This window comes from Bos grunniens, chromosome 4, assembly GCF_055505025.1.
Source record: "Bos grunniens cultivar Pamir isolate PY7600 chromosome 4, Bosgru_T2T1.0, whole genome shotgun sequence".
Taxonomy (NCBI): Eukaryota; Metazoa; Chordata; class Mammalia; order Artiodactyla; family Bovidae; genus Bos; species Bos grunniens.
This window is the reverse complement of record NC_141168.1, coordinates 74,722,237-74,744,836: the sequence shown is the minus strand read 5'-3', so window position 1 is coordinate 74,744,836 and position 22,600 is coordinate 74,722,237. Positions and strand designations below refer to the sequence as shown.

Sequence of the window (22,600 nt, the reverse complement as noted above, 5' to 3'; positions counted from 1 at the left end):
CCAGCTTCCCTGGCCCACGCCCGGCACTCGAGGGGCGTCCCAGGGTCGCCGAGGGGCGGAAGGCTGGAGGGGCGCCGGAGCTCGCGCGCCGCGACGCCGCGCGCTGGATTTGCCGCCTTCAGCGGCTGCAGCTGCATCGGCGGCGGCGGGAAGAGGGGCGGAGGGCGGTGAGGAGGGCTGGAGCCCCGGCCAGAAGGGAGGGAGGGAGGGGGGCCGGGAGGCTGTGCCAGGCGATCCGGAGGGGTGCTCGGCGCTCCCCCGCCCTCCTTCCGGGAGCGAGGATGCAGACTCTGAAACTGGCGCTACTGGGCTGAGGAGGAGGCAGGGGAGTTGCAGCTCGCGCGGCTCGGTGAGTGTGTCTCCTGAGCGCGGAGAGGCGGGGGGGAGGCGGAGGACAAGGAGGAGGAGGAGGAGGAGGAGGGGGAGAATGCCCGGAGTCGCCGCCGCTGCCGCCGCCGCCGCGATGCTCCCGGCTCAGGAGGCTGCCAAGCTGTACCACACCAACTATGTGCGGAACTCGCGGGCCATCGGCGTGCTGTGGGCCATCTTCACCATCTGCTTTGCCATCGTCAACGTGGTGTGCTTCATCCAGCCCTACTGGATCGGCGACGGCGTGGACACCCCGCAAGCTGGCTATTTCGGGCTCTTCCACTACTGCATCGGCAACGGCTTCTCCCGGGAGCTGACCTGCAGGGGCAGCTTCACGGACTTCTCCACGCTGCCCTCGGGCGCCTTCAAAGCCGCCTCCTTTTTCATCGGCCTCTCCATGATGCTCATCATTGCCTGCATCATTTGCTTTACCCTCTTCTTCTTCTGCAACACGGCTACGGTGTACAAGATCTGTGCCTGGATGCAGCTCACCTCCGGTGAGTGCGCGCTCACCTCAGCGGAGGCTGGGGGACCCGGGGCGCGGGAGCCCGGGAGGGGCGGGAGTGGGACCGACGCGGGCAGTGCGCGCCTCTGGGGGCCGAGCAACTTAATCCGCTCTGGCGGGAGCCCTGGGAGGCTGGAACCCCCAGGGTTCCTCAGCCTCAGCATCAGCGCCTAGACTGGGGCTTTCGAGAACCTCCCAAGTGCGGGGGACGCCACCCAGAGGGACACGTCAGGGGCAGGGCGGTTGCTGGGCCGAGTCCGCTAAGAACTCGAGGTGGGGAGAGGAAGCGGCCGCTTAAGGCGCGAGCAGAGAAACTAGAGGGGCTGACAGGCGAAAAGCGGATTTGGAGCGATTGTAGTGGAAGGAGGGTCAGCCTGCTCAGTCCCTCTCTAGGACTGTTTCAGTCATTGCTTTCTGAGCGTGATTAGGGTTGGGGGCTAGAGTGAAGTTGTTTCTCTCTGTCCCAGGAAGTTATAAAATTTTTATCATCAGTCTGGAGGTGAATAAACCCGAATTCTGTTTTTGGATTTACCCGTTTAAGAAAACTGTACCGTAGGATGTTCCTTTGTAATTCCCCAATGTCAAGTCTTCTGTTTGCTTCCTTGTCAGAGCAAAGGTCCTTCCATTCCATCCTTAAACAGAAATCTTGAGGGAATCAAGATTTCTCAACATCTCAGTTTTGAGGAAGTGGCTTTAGGAAGATGGACACAGAGGAAAGCTTGTTTCTTTGGTGTCTCTGATCACTCTGACTATGGATGATAGATTGTTGCTAGTTGGAGAATGTGAAAGTACTTTTTCTGAGCATCCGAGTTACTTTTAACCCCAAAAGAGACGGAGGGTGCATTTCCTGGTGGCTCTGGAGAGTCCTGAAACTGACTCCTTTCTCTGCCTCCAGCAGAGATTCCCTTTCTGCTAGCCACCTTCGATGCCCTGCCTTCTAAAGGTAGACTCCATCCTCCAACACTTGACACCTTCTTGTTCCAGTATGGTGGGGGTCCTTTTGATGTTATGGATGATCTGGTTGGAAAAGCAGAGGATATCTCAGGCAGCCACATTCTCATTTGTGTTTTAGTTTATTGTTCTCCTTCTTTAAAGGCGTTACCTTTAAGATTTTGTAGTTTTTCCTATGCCTGGGAAGGTTTTCTAGGGAGTAGGGCTTTGATACCTGTGTTTACCAGAATGTTACAGGCTGATTAAGTTCTGAAGGGTGCCAGACAAGAGCATTAAGGTTCATGATCTTATGCTGCTAGTTAACTATAGGAGAAGCTTGTGGGAGAATAAACTTGTTTGGAAGTTATTTGCTTTGTGTTAAGTGTGCTGCAGCTGATTTCCATTTGCCATAGAATGTGAACATATGCATGTGAAAGGGGGTCTCACTAGTAGAGACCCGGCCCCGCGTATACATACACTGTTATTCTTAAATATAGAGTTTTCTGCTTTTCTTCTGTACTTCCACTCTCAACTTCTTCAAGCATCCCTCCCCATGATTTTTCTATATAATGTCTTTTATGGCCATCTCAAGAGCAGACTAACTTTGAGATTTGGAATAAATTAATATATTATTGTTGTTCTTGACACTTAGCTCTGGTTTGACTTTGAAGACAGCAGGACATTGAGGATGCAGATGCTTTAGCTATACAGGGTCAATTCTTTTTCTAATTTTAATTTTTCTGAGTTAAATGACCTATTTAGACTGGTGATTCAAATTAGATTGTTTTTTCAAAGGTCTGAAAGTGATTTGTGGGTGATTTCTCAACATATTACAAGATGTTTTACTTTTATGAGATTTTGTGTCTAAGCTGACATTGTTGTTTTAAAAAGGAAAGAAAGTAAACTATCTCCGGGAAAGAATTCCCAGCTTTGAAGTTAATACAAATTGCAACTATTACGATGTTTTTTTCTTTTCTCTTCCTGGAAGAGAATACAAAAAAAAAAAAAAAACATTTATTCTGCAGTAGTGAAATGTGATGTCATGTTTTCAGAAATTTGACATTAGTATGCTATCCTGTTTCCCATATATCAGTGTAAAATGTGATGATAACCTTTGTACTGATGAAGCTATAAGGATGTTTACTTCTTTTTCAGATAAATCCAGATCCTTAAGTTCTTGGCACTTATTTGCCGTTTATATGGTATTTTATTTCTAGGTAAACCACCGAAGGACATAATTTTATTTATTAATGAAGTATATTAGTTAAAGAATTGATTATGACTCAAAGTCAATTATATTAAGAGTTAAAATCAGTTGTATTCACAGATTTTTTAAAAGATGGGATAAAGAAGGTATTTCTGAAGAAAGTCACATTTAATGTCCTTTTCAGGTTTTTTACAAAAGTCTCAATACTAACAATATATTTGACATAATTGTAAATTACTGTCAAAGTTTAGTTTCTCACCTTTAGACTGTTCCTCTTTAATGTTAAGAAGCCTTCTTATAATTTACCTAGTTCTCTCAAGTGTAATTTGCTAACTATTAAAGATGAGACTTAATGTGCCATTTGCTTATCAGAGACTGTTTAACCTTCATTGGAAGTCAAATTATTAAGTTGTGTATTTAGTTATCTAAGCATTTTAATATAGTAACCTCATAAATCAGAGCCAGGTAGACTATAATATCCCATATGAAATAATACACTAAGATGAAAGCAGAAGACTTTCTTGTGGCAATACAACATCAAGAATTATTCTTTTATGATTCTGAACAATGAACTAGAAAATATACTTAATTTATTGGACCTGAAAATGATGTTGCTTTCTACCTAGATGTGTGAAACGACCATAATTAATGGTGCTATTATGAACACCTGCCCTCTCCCTCTCCCTCTCCCCTCTGAATCATCATTAACCTCAGTGGAGTGAAACTACAGACTTAGGAGCTAATATGTCACACTTCTTCAAGATGTAATCCTATACTTAGGGACTGTGCCTAACATAAAGAGTGAAGACATAAAAATAATGTGTAAAATAAATAATAACAATTAGAGGTGAAAAATTCCCCAAATCCACAAGGAAATTTCTTGAGAAGAGAGATGTTTCTTTTTTTTTTTAATTTCTCTACTAATAAAAGAGGTAGATCTGTAATTGGCAAGAAGGGCAATAAAGTCCAAATCTTTTTTTTTTTTTTTTGTAATCTGAATGGAAAGGGGATTTTGTCTTCCTGGGAGCGTGATTCTCTGATTTCATGTTTTTGTTTTCAAATCAGTATTTCAGTCTCTGTTTCCAAGTCTGTTAATAGCCAAGTCTCGTAAAGGTGGAGATTTTTTGTTTTGTTGACTATAAGCCATTATCTTATTTTCAGAAATGCAAGTTTTACCAATTACAAGCCAATGAGATCTTTCTTTTTCTTTTCCTTTTTAGTTCTTCCTCTGTTTATTGCTCCCAACCCATCTCCCTCCAGCCCCTCTCCTGCATGTGTGACCCCATGGACTGCAGCCTGCCAGGCTCTTCTGTCCATGGAATTTTACAGGCAAGAATACTGGAGTGGGTTGCTATTTCCTTCCTTCTCCATCTTTATTTTTTTTAATAAGCTAAAGCATTGAGGCAGAATTTGAAATTTTTAGACATCTACCATAAACTTTGGTGGAATATAGCAGATGAGGAGGGTCTTGGTTTCACCTGGGAAGAAGGAGCACCTAATCCTGATTGGATTTCGGTATTTGGGAGGGGTAAGATGGGAAGGGGGGGGGTTGCATTCACCAGATCCCTGTCGCTAGTCATTCTGAATTGTACCAACAAGAAGGGCTTCCAAGATAGTGAGCCTTGATTGTATAGCAAGTATGGCAAGGATTGAAGACTGAATTGCTTACTTACCTTCCCCAGCTTCCCAGTCTTAGTTTTTCCCCAGGTCTTTTTAATCAGCTTGCATTCTTCAGTTTTATACCTTTGCTGTTTTGGTGAGTTGAGAATCACCATAGGTAATTATCATACTTCTTAGGCAGCAGGAAGAGCCTTGGCATTGTTATGCCATCCTATCTCAAGGCACTGTGCTCTTTTCTTGTATATCTTATCAGCATTTGGGATTACAAATGTGTTTATTTGTTTAATGTCTGTCTTTTCCAGTACATTGAAAGTTCTACAAACCCATGTCCTTTTCTCATATATCATAGTGGTCAAGATCATGGACACTGGAGTAAAAAGAGGTAGATGTGAACCCTTGCTCTGGTATTCATTCACTATATGACCTAGGGAATTAACCTTTCTGTACTTCAGTTGCTCATCTGCAAGGTGAGCATATAATTGTACTTACCTCAGGAGATTGCTGCAAGGATTAAATAAGCCAAGGTGTATAGGAGAACAGTGTTCAGTACATAGGGAAAGTGAAAGTCGCTCAGCTGTGTCCAACTCATTGCGACCCCATGGACTGTAGTCCATGGAATTCTCTAGGCCAGTATACTGGAGTGGGTAGCCTTTCCCTTCTCCAGGGGATCTTCCCAACCCAGGGCTTGAACCCACGTCTCCCTCATTGCAGGCGGTTTCTTTACCAGCTGAGCCAATAGGTAGGGTTACTGTTCTTATGTTATTATTACTGCTGTATCTTGTCACACAGTAGTATGTATATGTATAGCACATAATAGGTATTCATTTTTGTTGAGTTAATGAATTAAAAAATGAATGATTAATGGCATGAAGAATGGAAAAAAAAGGAAGTTACTTAAAATGTGCCACATGCCAAGTTGTGAAGTGAATAATACCATATACTTTGAAAGCCATGATACTCATTTTTCTCTTGGATTTGTGACCCCAGCAGTAACTGCACTAAAGGAATTCTTCCAGAATTTTTTGATGGCCTAATTTATGATGAGCTTATTCCTAAATCAAGGGTTTTTCTGATGCATAGGTAATGATCTTTATTACAATGCTGGGATACAATCAATTATATATTAGGATCCAGCAAATTTCCCCTTACCTTTTAGTTTCTCATGAAAAAATATCATGTTATTAAAAATAGAGGTTTTATGTAAGAATCAAAAGGCTAGACTTTCTTTCATAAGAGGGGACTTATGAAAGACTTACTCTCTTTCATAAGAGTTCCATATTGAATTTCCTTACACGCCTGTAGGAGCAGTCAGCACAGGAGAAGAGGGTATGTCTTCCAAGCTTTCCTTTCATAATTTTGGGCATCATTGTAGATGTGCTCTTCTGGGATATGCAGGCCTGCTCAGCTGTGTGGCCCAGCATGTGCAGAGCTCAATGGCGGAACTCTGAATAGGCAAGGTCAGGATTTATTCAAGTTCAGAACAGTCACCAGGTTTCACCATTTGGCTGGTGCTGAGCATATGACAGGAGAAGGCAATGGCAACCCACTCCACTCTTGCCTGGAAAATCCTATGGACAGAGGAGCCTGATGGGCTACAGTCCATGGGGTCGCAAAGAGTTGGACACGACTGAGTGAGTTCACTTTCACTTTTCACTTTCATGCATTGGAGAAGGAAATGGCAACCCACTCCAGTATTCTTGCCTGGAGAATCCCAGGGACAGGGGAGCCTGGTGGGCTGCCGTCTATGGGGTCGCACAGAGTCGGACACGACGGACGTGACTTAGCAGCAGCAGCAGTAGCAGAGCATATGACAAAGTAAGGTCTTGCCTCTTAGAGATCCTAATCCATCCAAAGTTCAGAGTTATGGAATGGCCCTGAGGAGGGGTTTTCCTCCGCTAGAGCATTTCAAATATTCCCCCAGATGCAGAGAAGAATGTGTACCCTCAGGAAAGGTGGTTTTCATTTTCTAACAACATATTTCACTTACAAGAATTTTCGATCTGCCAAGCCAAACTTACAAGAAAATGGTTTTAAATGAGAATTTTGAAACTTTTTTTCTTTGCTTTTATGTAGTGTGAGAATTGAAGAGATGTTGGAAAATAAGTAATGTGAATATCAAATGAATTTTTATAACTGTGAGATTTTAAGCAAACATTTGTGAGAAATAATGGGCCCTATATAACCCATATCATATCTTATTAGGTATTTTCTTTGGTGTGAGGCTACATGTACATGTAAAAGCTTTTTTCCATTGTCAAAATGTTAAAAAGGTGCTTATGTATTTTTTATAAATAGTAAATATGTATACATACATAACTAGAACATTGTATCAGATGATTAATATGAAAATGAATTTTTAGTGATTGGTGCTTATGTTTGGTGTGACGATATCATGCAGTAAAAAGAATCCAGATTGCCAGGCCAGTGTATTACATTTTATATCTTTACTTTAGAGACTTTTCAAAGTGAGCAAAATTTTAGATGAAAACAAACAGACCCAAACCTAGCAGAGCATATAGCTGTAGTTGCAGCCTGTGGCTCAGTGCCCTTCTGTGTGTGGTGTGAGGAGATAAACCATGGGGACAGGAGTAGAGAGAACTTCATCTCACACTGGCATGAAGCAAAGAACTCTCCAGGAGAATTCTAATTGGGGGGCTTAATAGCATGATAATTGGGAAAGTTTTAAAGTATAATTTCCATGATATATATGAACTTTGAGGGTCAACACAAACTTTCATTAATGTGATTTTTTTCCTTATAATGAGTCAACTGGAGTTTTTATTTGATATGAGGAAAGACTAAGAAACTGACCTTTATTCTTAATAATAACAAGAAGATATTACCGACAACAGAAAGCTAAGAGGCTGGTTCACATGGCAAATAGTAGATAAGTTATTTGGTGATTTAAACATAAAGCTGTTATGAAAAGTCACCAGGGCATTTCAAGAAAAGAAATAAGCAAACCATCCTCCCCCAGCATCCTACATGTTTATGCAACTATTATCATACAGCTCTCAAATTATGATTACAATTCTGTGACACATGTACTGCACAGGATCACAGCACTATCCTTGTTAAATTGTCCTAAGTGTAATCTTGAGCACATTTCTCATTGCTTCTACTAAAATAAAACAGAAGAATGAGTAGCTTGCAAGAGAAAGATAAATACTTTTTTGATCAATATAGACATGAACCATATCTAATTACTATTGAGCACAATGAAAGAAAATAGCAAACCTTTTTGAAATAGAGTTGCTGACATAGAGTTACCAGAATGGGTCTCTTGTGCCTGGATTCTGCTATCTTTCCTAATGAAACTAGGTGTCCAGCAGTGTAGGGACTGTATATGTGTTCTTAGTAGGAGAAAAGATCCTAAATGATAGGCTGTGTGAAGTTAGTCTAATTGCATGAAATTTTGAGATTATGACTTATCGATGAAAGGGCTAGTCGAAGAGTAGTGAAAGGTAGTAAAATGAAAGATAAATAGTTGTAGATCAGAAAAAAAAGGCCTTAGCTCAAAGGCATACATGAAGAACTTAACTAAGAAAGAACTTAATAAGAAAAATTTTCACATTAGAAAATCATGGCAGACAGGAGTCGCAAGGGAACTCAGCTTTGGATTTAGTATAGAATGTATCATAAACCCATTTACTCAAGTGTCTGGGAACTCCTGGGGCAGGGTGTGCTGCATGGTATTTTTGGTGTCATGAGAGAAATTGTAAAAATCAGAATGGGAAATGTGTATCATCATTGACAGAAGGCTCAGTATTTGAAACATAGGCAAATACATCCAGAATGAAGAATGACTGGGATGTAGAAGAGTGACAGCAAAAATAAATGAAATACAAAGAGAGAAGACATAGAAATTCAAGGCTGAAAGCCTGTGAAACTTGATAACATCAAAAGCCTGTTGAATTTGATATTCAGATCAGATCAGATCAGATCAGTCGCTCAGTTGTGTCCGACTCTTTGCGACCCCATGAATTGCAGCACGCCAGGCCTCCCTGTCCATCACCAACTCCCAGAGTTCACTCAGACTCACGTCCGTCGAGTCAGTGATGCCATCCAGCCATCTCATCCTCTGTCGTCCCCTTCTCCTCTTGACCCCAATCCCTCCCAGCTACAGAGTCTTTTCTAATGAGTCAACTCTTCGCATGAGGTGGCCAAAGTACTGGAGTTTCAGCTTTAGCATCATTCCTTCCAAAGAAATCCCAGGGCTGATCTCCTTCAGAATGGACTGGTTGGATCTCCTTGCAGTCCAAGGGACTCTCAAGAGTCTTCTCCAACACCACACTTCAAAAGCATCAATTCTTCAGTGCTCAGCCTTCTTCACAGTCCAACTCTCACATCCATAAATGACCACAGGAAAAACCATAGCCTTGACTAGACAAACCTTTGTTGGCAAAGTAATGTCTCTGCTTTTGAATATGCTATCTAGGTTGGTCATAACTTTCCTTCCAAGGAGTAAGCGCCTTTTGATTTCATGGCTAATTTGATATTATCCATAGCTTAAAAATATATTGACACAGGACAAGCAGAGAGCTGGATTATGTGTTACAGTCCAAAACTGAGAGCTAATCCCAATTATCAAGAAAGAAAAATTATGATTACACCCCCTTTTTCCCCATAAGAAGTTGCCATAGATTCTGGGATAAAGGTATACACAGAAAGATGATAGAACTTCTTGTATGATAGATGCAAACATGGAGGATTAAAATAACCTAAGAAAGAAAAAGTCATTGTAAATTTTGATAAAGAGCATTCCTACAGTTTCTCTTTGAAATTCTAGTTACAGATTGTGAAGCTAAATTGATATCTGTAATGCCTTTAGAAGAAGAACTAAAGAGCCTCTTGATGAAAGTGAAAGAGGAGAGTGAAAAAGTTGGCTTAAAGCTCAACATTCAGAAAACTAAGATCACGGCATCCGGTCCCATCACTTCATGGCAAGTAGATGGGGAAATAGTGGCTGATTTTATTTTTTGGGGTTCCAAAAATCACTGCAGATAGTGACTGCAGCCATGAAATTAAGACACTTACTCCTTGGAAGGAAAGTTATGACCAACCTAGATAGCATATTCAAAAGCAGAGACATTACTTTGCCAACAAAGGTTTGTCTAGTCAAGGCTATGGTTTTTCCTGTGGTCATGTATGGATGTGAGAGTTGGACTGTGAAGAAAGCTGAGTGCAGAAGAGTTGATGCTTTTGAACTGTGATGTTGGAGAAGACTCTTGAGAGTCCCTTGGACTGCAAGGAGATCCAACCAGTCCATCCTAAAGGAGATCAGTTCTGGGTGTTCATTGGAAGGACTGATGTTGAAGCTGAAACTCCCAATACTTTTGCCACCTGATGTGAAGAACTGACTCATTTGAAAAGACCCTGATGCTGGGAAAGATTGAAGGCAGGAGAAGTAGGGGACAACAGGGGATGAGATGGTTGGATGGCATCACTGATTCAAAGGAGATGAGTTTGAGTGAACTCCGGGAGTTGATGAAGGACAGGGAGGCCTGGCATGCTGCGATTCATGGGGTCGCAAAGAGTCGGACACAACTGAGTGACTGAACTGAACTGAACTGAATGCCTTTAGTGAGAAAAGGGAACTTATAGTGAGCATTTAGGGTAAATATATTTCTAGAGCATTTTAAGAACATAATATAGTTATAAGCTAGATTAATCGAAGTTGTCTAAATTCCAGTTGTTAATGACCAGCAATATTATGATCTATGTGTGACATATTTTTTAACTGAATGTACATGTTTTAAGCAGCTGACTGGACAAGAAGTAGTACTGACTAGTTGACGTTTTTAAATAATCTTCATAGAGAAAGAATTGCTGTACTGTAGTGTTTTACAGATGGTGGCTGGTGACCCTTCGATGGGTCATAATATCAGTTTAGTAGATAATGATCAGCATTAATCCTTAAATTAAAAAAGAATAGAATGTGAATGCAATGCAGATAGTTTGTGAAACCTTTATTTCTTTTTTATTTTTAAAAATATTTGCATATGTGTGTGTGGACTAGATTGCAATGGGTTGTAGTCAAAATGTATGAAAGATACTATTCCAGAGAAAAGATGATATAGTGTGAATTTAGAAAAATAATTATTTCTTGTTTGGAAAATTGTGAAAGGTTTGCACCAATTCATAGGTGATTTTTCACTAGAGGATAGATTAGGTAAAATATACTTAATCTAAGTAATTTGAGACATTTTTCTTATCTCACTTCCACTAATGACTTAATGCTAATATACCCCAGTTGGATTGTGGGTTGATTGAAAATAAGAATTATTTTTTCTAGATGTGATTTGATTGGCCTTTCATGCTATAAAAATGACATGGTTATTAAGCAACAATCTGTTAAAGCAAACATTTAAACAAGTGTACTTAACCCAGTGCCAAGTAGATATAGACTCATGTGTGTGTGCATGCTAAATCGCTTCAGTCGTGTTTGACTCTTTGTGATCCTATGAAATGTAGCCTGCATGGCTCCTCTGTCCCTGGGACTCCCCGGGTAAGAATATAGGCTTTTAAAAATTGGAGGGATATAAAAATTATTTAGTAGTCTCCTCATTTTCTCAGTAAAGAGATAAAACTGTAAATACTATTAAGCAACTACTATTTGCAAAGACCTTAGTATATTTCAGTTCAGTTCAGTTTAGTTGCTCAGTCGTTTCTGACTCTTTGTGACCCCATGAACCGCAGCACACCAGGCCTCCCTGTCCATCACCAACTCCCAGAGTTTACCCAAACTCATGTTCATTGAGTCGGTGATGCCATCCAACCATCTCATCCTCTGTCGTCCCCTTCTCCTCCTGCCCTCAATCTTTCCCAGCATCAGGGTTTTTCAAATGAGTCAGTTCTTCACATCAGGTGGCCAAAGTGTTAGAGTTTCAGCTTCAACATCAGTCCTTCCAATGAACACCCAGGACTGATCTCCTTTATTTTTTTATTTATTTTTTTTTTTACATACACATGGAAATTTAATTATGTAAAACATTATATAGTAGCAGACTCATTCACTTAAATATAAACTTTTTTGATTTCACAGTCATAAGTCAAGTATATCACACCACTGGCACAATTAATATACTATAGGAAATAGTTATACAGAAATATATACGTTGTCAATGCTCTTTGGAAAACTACATAGTACAATACATATGGTCTTTTTTTTTTTTTTTTTCTCCCAAATCTTCCCACCCTCTGCCTCTCCCACAGAGTCCATAAGCCTGTTCTATACATCAGTGTCTCTTTTGCTGTCTCGTATACAGGGTTATCGTTACCATCTTTCTAAATTCCATATATATGCGTTAGTATACTGTATTGGTGTTTTTCCTTCTGGCTTACTGGACTGGTTGGATCTCCTTGTAGTCCAAGGGACTCTCAAGAGTCTTCTCCAACACCACAGTTCAAAAGCATCAATTCTTCAGTGCTCAGCTTTGTTCATAGTCCAACTCTCACATCCATACATGACTACTGGAAAAACCATAGCCTTGAGTAGATGGACCTTTGTTGGCAAAGTAATGTCTCTGCTTTTTAATATGCTGTCTAGGTAGGTCATAACTTTCCTTCCGAGGAGCAAGTATATTTAACCTTTACAGTAAACCTACAAGGTTAGAATTATTTTATCCATTTTGTATATGAAAAAAGTGAAGGTTAAAAATTGTTCGGGGTCACAAAGCCAGTAAATGGCTTGAGCCAAAATCAGATTCTCCCCCTATCCAACAGAATATTTTGCCTCTGAGGCTGAGATAAGTTTTCTTGGCAAAATTTTACCTTGATAGAGTTGAAACGAACACATCTGATTTCCAGTGCAGTGCCTTTTCTATCACTTTCTTTGCCTCCTAACTTAAATGTTTGTTTGCTTAACTTAAATCTTCAGTATGCATTTGCAACATTTTGTATCAACATGAAGAAAAGGAGCTGGTATTTACAGGGAAATATCTAGTACATGTTTATCAGGGTTCTCTCTTCAAGCATGCTTAGGTGAGATGAGGTACTCCTCGTCCTATTCATTTTCATAACCTAGAGCCTGGGTGGTTCTTTACCCATTATATCCCCTTGGTTGTACCTCTGATCTCCTCGCTATTATTAGAGTGTGAATTCCTGTAGGAGTGGTGGCATTGCTGGCTCTGTGACATCCATTTCTGCCCTGCATCAAATGTAGAAATGTTCTTAGTAGATTTGTTTATTGATGGTGATGATAAAGGTGGTGACGGTAGACAGGATTACCAGGTCACAGACATAGTTCCAAAAAGGGTAAAAATAGACTTAGGCAGCTTCAGGAGGCATTAGGGAACTGGGTGTAGATTTATAGTTTGACTTGATGGTTTATTGGCTGGATTATTTGGGGCAAGTCGTCTAACTACTCTTGATTTTTTCATTTTCTTGATGTTATTTTTCTAAAGTTTACATTAATTGTATTTGGGATACACAGAGATTGCAGGTTTTATGGACATTAAAAGCATGTCATCTGCTAACCAAGTGTTGCTACCTTTACCAATAAATTAAATATTAGGAAAACCATCAAAGACAGGGTGAAATTAGAAGAGAAAGCAAGTAGGAAACAATTATAGGTGATAAATGTCTAGAGTTAGATTTCCTCAATATAATGGGACTTTAAGTAAAATCACATAGCACAGCGCTGTGTTCTTCAGTTCAGTTCAGTCACTCAGTTGTGTCCGACTCTTTGCAACCCCATGCATCGCAGAACACCAGGCCTCCCTGCCCATCACCAACTCCTGGAGTCTACTCAAACTCATGTTGATTGAGTCGGTGATGGCATCCAGCCATCTCATCCTCTGTCGTCCCCTACTTCTCCTGCCTTCAATCTTTCCCAGCTTCAGGGTCTTTTCAAATGAGTCAACTCTTCGCATCAGGTGGCCAAAGTGTTGGAGTTTCAGCTTCAGCATCAGTCCTTCCAATGAACACCCAGGACTGATCTCCTTTAGGATAGATGGATTGGACCTCCCTGCAGTCCAAAGGACTCTCAAAAGTCTTCTCCAACACCACAATTCAAAAGCATCAATTCTTTGGCACTCAGTTTTCTTCACAGACCAACTCTCATATCCATATATGACCACTGGAACAACCATAGCCTTGACTAGATGGACCTTTGTTGGCAAAATAATGTCTCTGCTCTTCAATATGCTATCTAGGTTGGTCATAACTTTCCTTCCAAGGAGTAATTGTCTTTTAATTTCATGGCTGCAGTCACCATCTGCAGTGATTTTGGAGCCCCCCAAAAAATAAAGTCTGACACTGTTTCCACTGTTTCCCCATCTATTTCCCATGAAGTGATGGGACTGGGTACCGTGATCTTAGTTTTCTGAATGTTGAGCTTTAAGCCAACTTTTTCACTCTCCTCTTTCACTTTCATCAAGAGGCTCTTGAGTTCCTCTTCACTTTCTGCCATAAGGGTGGTGTCATCTGCATATCTGAGGTTATTGATATTTCTCCTGGCAATCTTGATTCCAGCTTGTGCTTCATCCAGCCCAGAGTTTCTCATGATGTACTCTGCATAGAAGTTAAATAAGCAGGGTGACAATATACAGCCTTGACGTACTCCTTTTCCTATTTGGAACCAGTCTGTGGTTCCACGTCCAGTTCTAACTGTTGCTTCCTGACCTGCGTATAGGTTTCTCAAGAGGCAGGTCAGGTGGTCTGGTATTCCCATCTCTTTCAGAATGTTCCACAGTTTGTTGTGATCCACGTAGTCAAAGGCTTTGGCATAGTCAATAAAGCAGAAATAGATGTTTTTCTGGAACTCTCTTGCTTTTTCACTGATCAAGCAGATGTTGGCAATTTGATCTCTGGTTTCTTTGCCTTTTCTAAAACCAGCTTTAACATCTGGAAGTTTACGGTTCACGTATTGCTGAAGCCTGGCTTGGAGAATTTTGAGCATTACTTTACTAGCATGTGAGATGAGTGCAATCATGCAGTAGTTTGAGCATTCTTTGGCATTGCCTTTCTTTGGAATTGGAATGAAAACTGACCTTTTCCAGTCCTGTGGCCTCTGCTGAGTTTTCCAAATTTGCTGGCATATTGAGTGCAGCACTTTCACAGCATTATCTTTCAAGATTTGAAATAGCTCAACTGGAATTCCATCACCTCCACTAGCTTTGTTCGTACTGATGCTTTCTAAGGCCCACTTGAGTTCACATTCCAGTATGTCTGGCTCTAGGTGAGTGATCACACCATCATGATTATCTTGGTTGTGAAGCTCTTTTTTGTATAGTTCTTCTGTGTATTCTTGCCACCTTTTCTTAATATCTTCTGCTTCTGTTAGGTCCATACCATTTCTGTCCTTTATCGAGCCCATTTTTGCATGAAATGTGCCCTTGGTATCTCTGATTTTCTTGAAGAGATCGCTAGTCTTTCCCATTCTGTTGTTTTCCTCTATTTGTTTGCATTGAGCGCTGAGGAAGGCTTTCTTATCTCTCCTTGCTATTCTTTGGAACTCTGCATTCAAATGGGAATATCTTTGCTTTTCTCCTTTGCTTTTCTCTTCCTTCTTTTCACAGCTATTTGTAAGGCTTCAGACAGGCATTTTGCTTTTTTGCATCTCTTTTCCGTGGGGATGGTTGATCCCTGTCTCCTGTACAATGTCACGAACCTCCAACCATAGTTCATCAGGCACTCTGTCTATCAGATCTAGTCCCTTGAATCTATTTCTCACTTCCACTGTATAATCATAAGGAATTTGATTTAGGTCATACCTGAATGGTCTAGTGGTTTTCCCTACTTTCTTCAATTTAAGTCTGAATTTGGCAATAAGGAGTTCATGATCTGAGCCACAGTCAGCTTTTGGTCTTGTTTTTGTTGACTGTATAGAGCTTCTCCATCTTTGGCTGCAAAGAATATAGTCAATCTGATTTCGGTATTGACCGTCTGGTGATGTCCATGTGTAGAGTCTTCTCTTGTGTTGTTGGAAGAGGGTGTTTGCTATGACCAGTGGGTTCTCTTGGCAAAACTCTATTAGCCTTTGCCCTGCTTCTTCTGTACTCCAAGGCCAAATTTGCCTGTTACTCCAGGTGTTTCTTGACTTCCTACTTTTACATTCCAGTCCCCTATAATGAAAAGGACATCTTTTTTGGGTATTAGTTCTAAAAGGCCTTGTTGGTCTTCATAGAACCATTCAACTTCAACTTCTTCAGTGTTACTGATTGGAGCATAGACTTGGATTAATGTGATGTTGAATGGATTGCCTTGGAAACAAACAGAAATCATTCTGTCATTTTTGAGATTGCATCTAAGTACTGCATTTTGGACTCTTTTGTTGACCATGACAGCTACTCCATTTCTTCTAAGGAATCCTGCCCACAGTAGTAGATATAATGGTCATCTGAGTTAAATTCACTCATTCCAGTCCATTTTAGTTCGCTGAATCCTAGAATGTCGATGTTCACTCTTGCCGTCTCTTGTTTGACCACTTCCAATTTGCCTTGATTCGTGGACCTAACATTCCAGGTTCTTATGCAATATTGCTCTTTACAGCATCAGACCTTGTTTCTACCACCAGTCACATCCACAACTGGGTGTTGTTTTTGCTTTGGCTCCATCCCTTCATTCTTTCTGGAGTTATTTCTCCACTGATCTCCAGTAGCATATTGGGCACCTACCAACCTGGGGAGTTCCTCTTTCAGTATCCTATCATTTTGCCTTTTCATACTGTTCATGGGGTTCTCAAGGCAAAAATACTGAAGTGGTTTGCCATTCCCTTCTCCAGTGGACCACATTCTGTCAGACCTCTCCACCATGACCCATCAGTCTTGGGTGGCCCCATATGGCATGGCTTAGTTTCATTGAGTTAGGCAAGGCTGTGGTCCGTGTGATCAGATTGGCCAGTTTTCTGTGATTATGGTTTCAGTGTGTCTGTCCTCTGATGCCCTCTCGCAACACCTACCATCTCACTTGGGTTTCTCTTACCTTGGACATAGGGTATCTTCACGGCTGCTCCAGCAAAGCGCAGCCGCTGATCCTTACCTTGGATGAGGGGTATCTCCTCACGACCGCCTCTCCTGACCTTGAATGTGGAGTAGCTCCTCTCGGCCCTCTTGCCCCCCATGCAGCCGCTAACCTCAGACACAGGGTAGCCCCTCTCGGCCGCTGCCCCGACCTTGGGCGTGGAGCTGTGCTCTTAGGATTATTGAATTAATTCATGTAAAACACTTAAAACTGGACCTAGCACACAGTAGTTCAGTTCCGTCACTCAGTCGTGTCTGATTCTTTGCGACTCCATGGACTGCAGCATGCTAGGCTTCCCTGTCCATCACCAACTTGTGGAGCTTGCTCAAACTTATGTTCATCGAGTCGGTGATGCCATCCAACCATCTCAGCACACAGTAAGCACTCAATAAATGTTAGCTATAATTGCTGCACTAAAGAGTGCAGGTCTAGAGGAGTGGTTAGTATTCAGAAAATTTAGTAGACAGAAAAATTGGACTCACAATACACAAATTAAAGAAGGATAATTTCATTTCACAACTTTATATTTCACATCTACTTTGTCCTGAGGATTGAGAAAGATAATGGCTATGAAAGCCTTTCAGAAACCGCATTGTTATATAAATGCCATTGTGATTCCTAGAATGAATTTTGTACTTTACTAAGAAAATACCATATTCAGTTAAGAGTTTAATTTTGTGTTGACAGGGTCTAGCTCTTCCATTTTATTTATCTACAATAGTGACTCAGAAGTAACAAGAAGATGTTGGGGAGATATGTTGAACTGTTTAGTAAGTTCAGCTGAACTAATCTAAAAAACAGAAGCCATGTTTTGAAGGCAATGTGGACCAGACAATCTTTTGATTATGTCAAATACTTAGGCATTCTTGTGAAGTTTCACCAAATGACAGAGAAATATTATTCGTGTTACCCTCTTCACAGTTATCAAAAGAAAAAATTGAATATTCTTTATCTCTAATAACATCATGTTACAGGAACAAATCAGAAGCTGCATTTTATTATCTGATATTTTAAAAATAACTGTAATACACTGAAAATTAGGTTTCTCAATATATCTGTGAATCATTATTTTTCTTCCTAGGCAAAAAAACTAGTGATTTATGCTCAAATAAAGACTGTGTTGCTCTTTCATTAACATGTTAATTCTTTGTATTTCTTTAGCTTTTCTAAAGAATATTTTTAAAAGCCCAACATTGCTTCTTATTAATATTTTCCTTTCATATTTGAAGTCATCAGCTTATTGAAAAATTAGAGTATTCATTTGTTATGACTATATCTGTGACTATGACCCAGACTGCTAGATTGAATAATGAACAAATGAACATTTCTGTTCTATATCCACAGTATCAAGATCCCTTTTGTGGTGAGTATCCAGAGTTGAGATTGACAGGAGAACTTATAAGCATTCTTGCTCAGACCATTTGCTTCTAAAGGTGCTGGTGAAGAGATTTTGGTTAATCTCTTCTGGGCAGCCTCCAAACTACATCCTTCAGGGCATGGTGAATAGCTCTGCCTTTGTAGACCTCTCCATCTGCTGGAAAGGGCTGTCCAGCAGGTGAGCTGGGATGGGGAAATGGGCCAGGATCCATCCAGCCCTAGGTCACTTTACTGAAGACCCCTCCATGCACTGCAGGATGGGCTCTAGAGGGAGCTCCAGTCTTGTCATCTTGTGCCTCTCAGAACTCTCTTTTTTATAGAGTCAGATCCAGAGTCATTTCCCTACTAACGCTATGTATAAGATAGCATTTTGATGATGGAGGGTGGAGGATAAAATGTGAAGGGTAAAAAAGAATAAGAAAAGGCATTCATCCAGAATCCGGGCAGTAGAAGGAAACACTCAGAAAAGGTCAGCTCCTCCTGGACTTTTTTGCAGTCCTTTGCCTTGATATAAATTCTTTTAAATTACTCTCTATAAGGGGATGACAGAGGATGAGATGGTTGGATGGCATCACTGATGCGATGAACATGAGTTTGAGTAGGCTCTGAGAGTTGATGATGGACAGGGAAGCCTGGCGTGCTGCAGTCCATGGGTCACAGAGTCAGGCACGACTGAGTGACTGAACTGAACTGACAACTTATCTGTCTTGTTAAGAATCTGTTGTGGCTTTCCACTGGCCTTTGTTTTTCAGAGGACTCAATGAATTGGTCTTTTTCCCATCTGAACTTTTTGGTTATTGTTTCTCAGCTTAGAGATGGACACTTTGGAATAACTTGGACACCCCTGGAGAATTAGCAGCTCACTGGAGACCTGCTTATAGTAGGTTATTGTAGAATTCAAAAAAAGTTGAGAAATTCAGAACTGGAGGATTCTAAATAGCTGTTTGATTTTGGTGTCACAAACTATGCATTATAGTTGTGGGTTGTATCTCTGTGTTACTGAACCTAATGAATCCACACAAAGTAAAACCAATCTGCTAACATCAGGTTGTTGTGAAGCAAAGTACAACATTTATTGCAAGGTGCCAAGCAAGGAGTTCAGGATAGCTAGTGCTCAAAACACTTGAACTCAGTGATGATTTCAGCAAAACATTTTTAAAGGCAAGGTGAAGGAGGAAAGTGCATGCTATCAGCTTATGTGCAATTCTCTGAGTGGTTGATGGTAAGATAACAGGGTTGTAGTAGTGTAGTGTAAGTTGCTCAGTTGTGCGACTCTTTGTGATCCCATGGACTGTAGCCCACCAGGTTCCTCTGCCCGTGGGATTCTCCAGGCAAGAATACTGGGGTGGATTGCCATTTCCTTCTCCAGAGGATCTTCCCGACCCACGGATCGAACCCAGATCTCCTGCACTGCAGGCAGATTCTTTACTGTTTGAGCTACAGGGAAGACTAACTGGACTACATGAAGACTAACAGGGCTGTGTCACAGGTTAACTTTATCAATCCTTAGGCGCCAGTAGGTCTGGGGGCTACATGCTCATGATCATCAAGTAGTTAATTTTTTCCATTTGGTGGTGGTTTTAGTGTCTATAAAATAATTCAGGAAATGTGTATCAGATATTAGGTGCTTCAGAGAGGAACTACAGGGGAGAATAATGGGGAGGGGCCTTTCCCAGGAAGAGACTCCATTAAGGTTCTGCTCTGTTGCATCTGCAGCAGCCTGATCATGTTTTGAAAATTTAAAAAAAAAAAAAAAGTAAAGTTGGAAATAGCATTTCTTGGGAAGCTTTAGGGACTTTGCAGAATTTAAAAATAATGTTTACAGTAACTTAGAACATGGGCCCCAGCCATAAGCAAGTCATGCTTCATATGATCAGAATGAAAACTTGAGCACCTAATTTCATTACTACTGTCTACCTACATATTCTAGTCCTTAAACACAATGACAACAAAAAAGAGAGAATGAATGAGTGCCTACTATATTCATATATACCTTACTCTGCTGGAAGCCACTCAGAGAACATACAAATTCTGTTTTTTTGTCCCCTTTTTCTTTTTTTTTTTTTAAAAAAAACAATGGAACCTGAACTCAGTGTGGTTTCTATTTTGTCTTCTATTTCTACTTTGGGGACCAGAAGTTCAGAAAGTTCTTTAGAGGAAGGCTTTTGAAAAGCACACTTCCCTGCTCAATATCAAGCCCCTTTTTCCATCTCATACTCAGAAAACATTCTTATTAATCCTCCTCAGAGTTCCCCCTCATTAGCCCCAGTGCTCCACTCTGGCTCCAGTTCCCACTAAAGTGTCTGTGCCTGAAGAGACAAAGCAGAAAATCTTGAACTGTCCGAATACTGTGGTTCGATACATCACACTATCATTGCTCTTAGAATTTGGCCTCTTAGAACTTGGGGGCTGAATATAACGTGCCTAGAACAAAGGGGAAGAATTATGCAATCAATGTGAGTTCATTTGATGAAGGCTGTTCCTTTCCTTTGTGTACTGTTAAAGAATTGATTTCTTTGCAAAAGGTTTCTAAAAAAACCAACGTAATGATGTGGAAAGTGGTCCCTAAACATAAAGTTTTAATTGTGATGGATTTACTCAGGAAATAGAATGAGTCTGCACATCTAATTCTTTCTAAGTCTTCATGGAGATGTGAGCAGTTCATTTGAAATTTATTCCCAAACATGTTAAACTGTGACCTTAGTGTACAAATATGACATATGAAGACAAGCTTGAACTTGTACAATGGGAGATAAAGTGATGTAAATTTCTATTATAGTTATAATGTTATTTAGACTAGCCATCATTCTGGATTTGTTTAACATTTGCAGAATGAATCATTGTTTCAGTTCATCTGCAAACATGTTATGAATAATATATTTTATATTGTGTATATGTGCTTGTGTGTGTTTGTCTATAATGACCCTTTGTGTACCTACTGTCCATTTTCCTGATTATAACCACCCAGACGTAGCCATTTCTCTGAGTTTTGTGTTACTACCCTATATTTCTTAGTTTTATCACTAAAATACATATTCCCAAGTAACATGTTTAATTTTTATCTTTTTCTGTTTTTAAAGGAAATGTTTTTAAATTTTCACTATGACACTATTCCCTATGACATATGCCATAGATTTTTTTTGCAAATGCTATTTATTAGGTTAAGGAAATTCTCTTATATTCCTACATTGATAAGTTTTTAGATTGTGAATATATATTGAAATTTATCAAATGAATTTTCTGCATCTATTGAGGTGATCAAATGACTTTTCTGATTAGTATATATTGATGAGATGAATTATAATACTGGATTTTCTAATGCTGAAATAATGTATTTTTAAAAACACAGCCAACTTTCACATATATGATAAGACTTAGCAGACTCTAACATTTTATTTATTATTTTTAGAGTATTTTCATGAGTAAGATTTTTGATTTTTTGCTTTGTCATACTGTCATTATCTAGTTTTGATATCAAGGTTATGTAAGATTCATAAAAGTAGTTGAGAAAATCTGTTTCTTTTCTTTGAAAGACTTTGTAAACCATTGGAATTATCTATTCTTTGAATGTTTAATAGGATTACTGTGTAAAACTGTCTGGGCCTGGTATTTCCTTTAGGAAGACTTTAAACTACTGATTGCATTTCTTTAACTGTTATAGAATTATTCAGGTTTTTCATCTTCAGTTTTTAAAGATATATTTTTCTAAGGATTCGTCCATTTTATCTACCTTGTCAACTTTATTGGCATAAAGTTGTTCACACTATACTTCAAAATCATTGAAAAGTTCTTCATTGATGTCTTCTCTATTTTCTCTAAGTCAACTTTGCCAAACGTTTGTCAAATTTATGAGTCTTTTTAAAAGAACCAACTTTATCTTTGCTCTTCTTCTCCATTACATTCCTCTGTCCCATGTGGCGTTAACTTTTGCTTTTATGTTTTATTTCTTTTTTCCATTTTCTTTGAGGATATTCTTTTATTCTTCCTCTAACTTCTTAATTGATTACCAAGCTCACTGATTTTTAGCTGCTACAAAGTTGTAGAAAAAATGGCTTATCCATAGTGAGACTTTTGAAAAGATCATCTTTAAAAGATTTGATTAAGAATTATATGCAACTATCTCAAGCATGACATAAAATGAAAAAATATATACGTTCATGAAAGAAAGTTCAAGTTACTTTAAAAATATTTGCAGGGACCTTCCTAGTGGTCTAGTGATTAAAACTCTGAACTTCCACTGCAGGGGGCACAGGTTCAGTCTCTGGTCAGGGAACTAAGATCCCTCAAGCCGCATAGTACAGGGAAAAATAAAAAGTAAATTAAATTAAAAAATATCTACAAATTTTCTAATGTCAAGTTTATACAAATCCAGTATATTTAGCATTGAGTATTTATTCAATATATTTAATACTTTATATTTTATTTTTCTTATGTGAAGTAAATATGATGAATGTTTTTGCAGTTACATATCAATGCTCCCAAATACTCTCCCTTTTTTTCTAGCAATTGCTATTATAATGATTTCATTTTCTATGTGTGTCATGATATGAAAAATATGAGGGAAAAAACCTCAGTCACTAAGGGTCAGTTAATGCCACCAAATTGCCAACATCCACTGGATCATGCAA

At 39.8% G+C, this 22,600-nt stretch overlaps 1 protein-coding gene across 20 annotated transcripts in view; it reads left to right on the top strand.

Annotated features, from left to right (window-relative positions):
• The first annotated feature begins 250 nt into the window (after positions 1-250).
• LHFPL3 (LHFPL tetraspan subfamily member 3) overlaps positions 251-22,600 on the top strand; it is a 696,681-nt gene continuing 674,331 nt past the window's right edge. For 18 of the 20 annotated variants that reach the window (XM_086397025.1, XM_086397020.1, XM_086397026.1 and 15 more), the window contains exon 1: positions 263-866. In XM_086397025.1, coding sequence (XP_086253151.1) covers positions 428-866 — 439 coding nt within the window. In that variant the 5' untranslated portion in view covers positions 263-427. Of the gene's footprint in view, positions 867-22,600 lie in introns of all 20 variants that reach the window. The other 2 variants (XM_086397021.1, XM_086397030.1) reach the window with 2 other exon arrangements.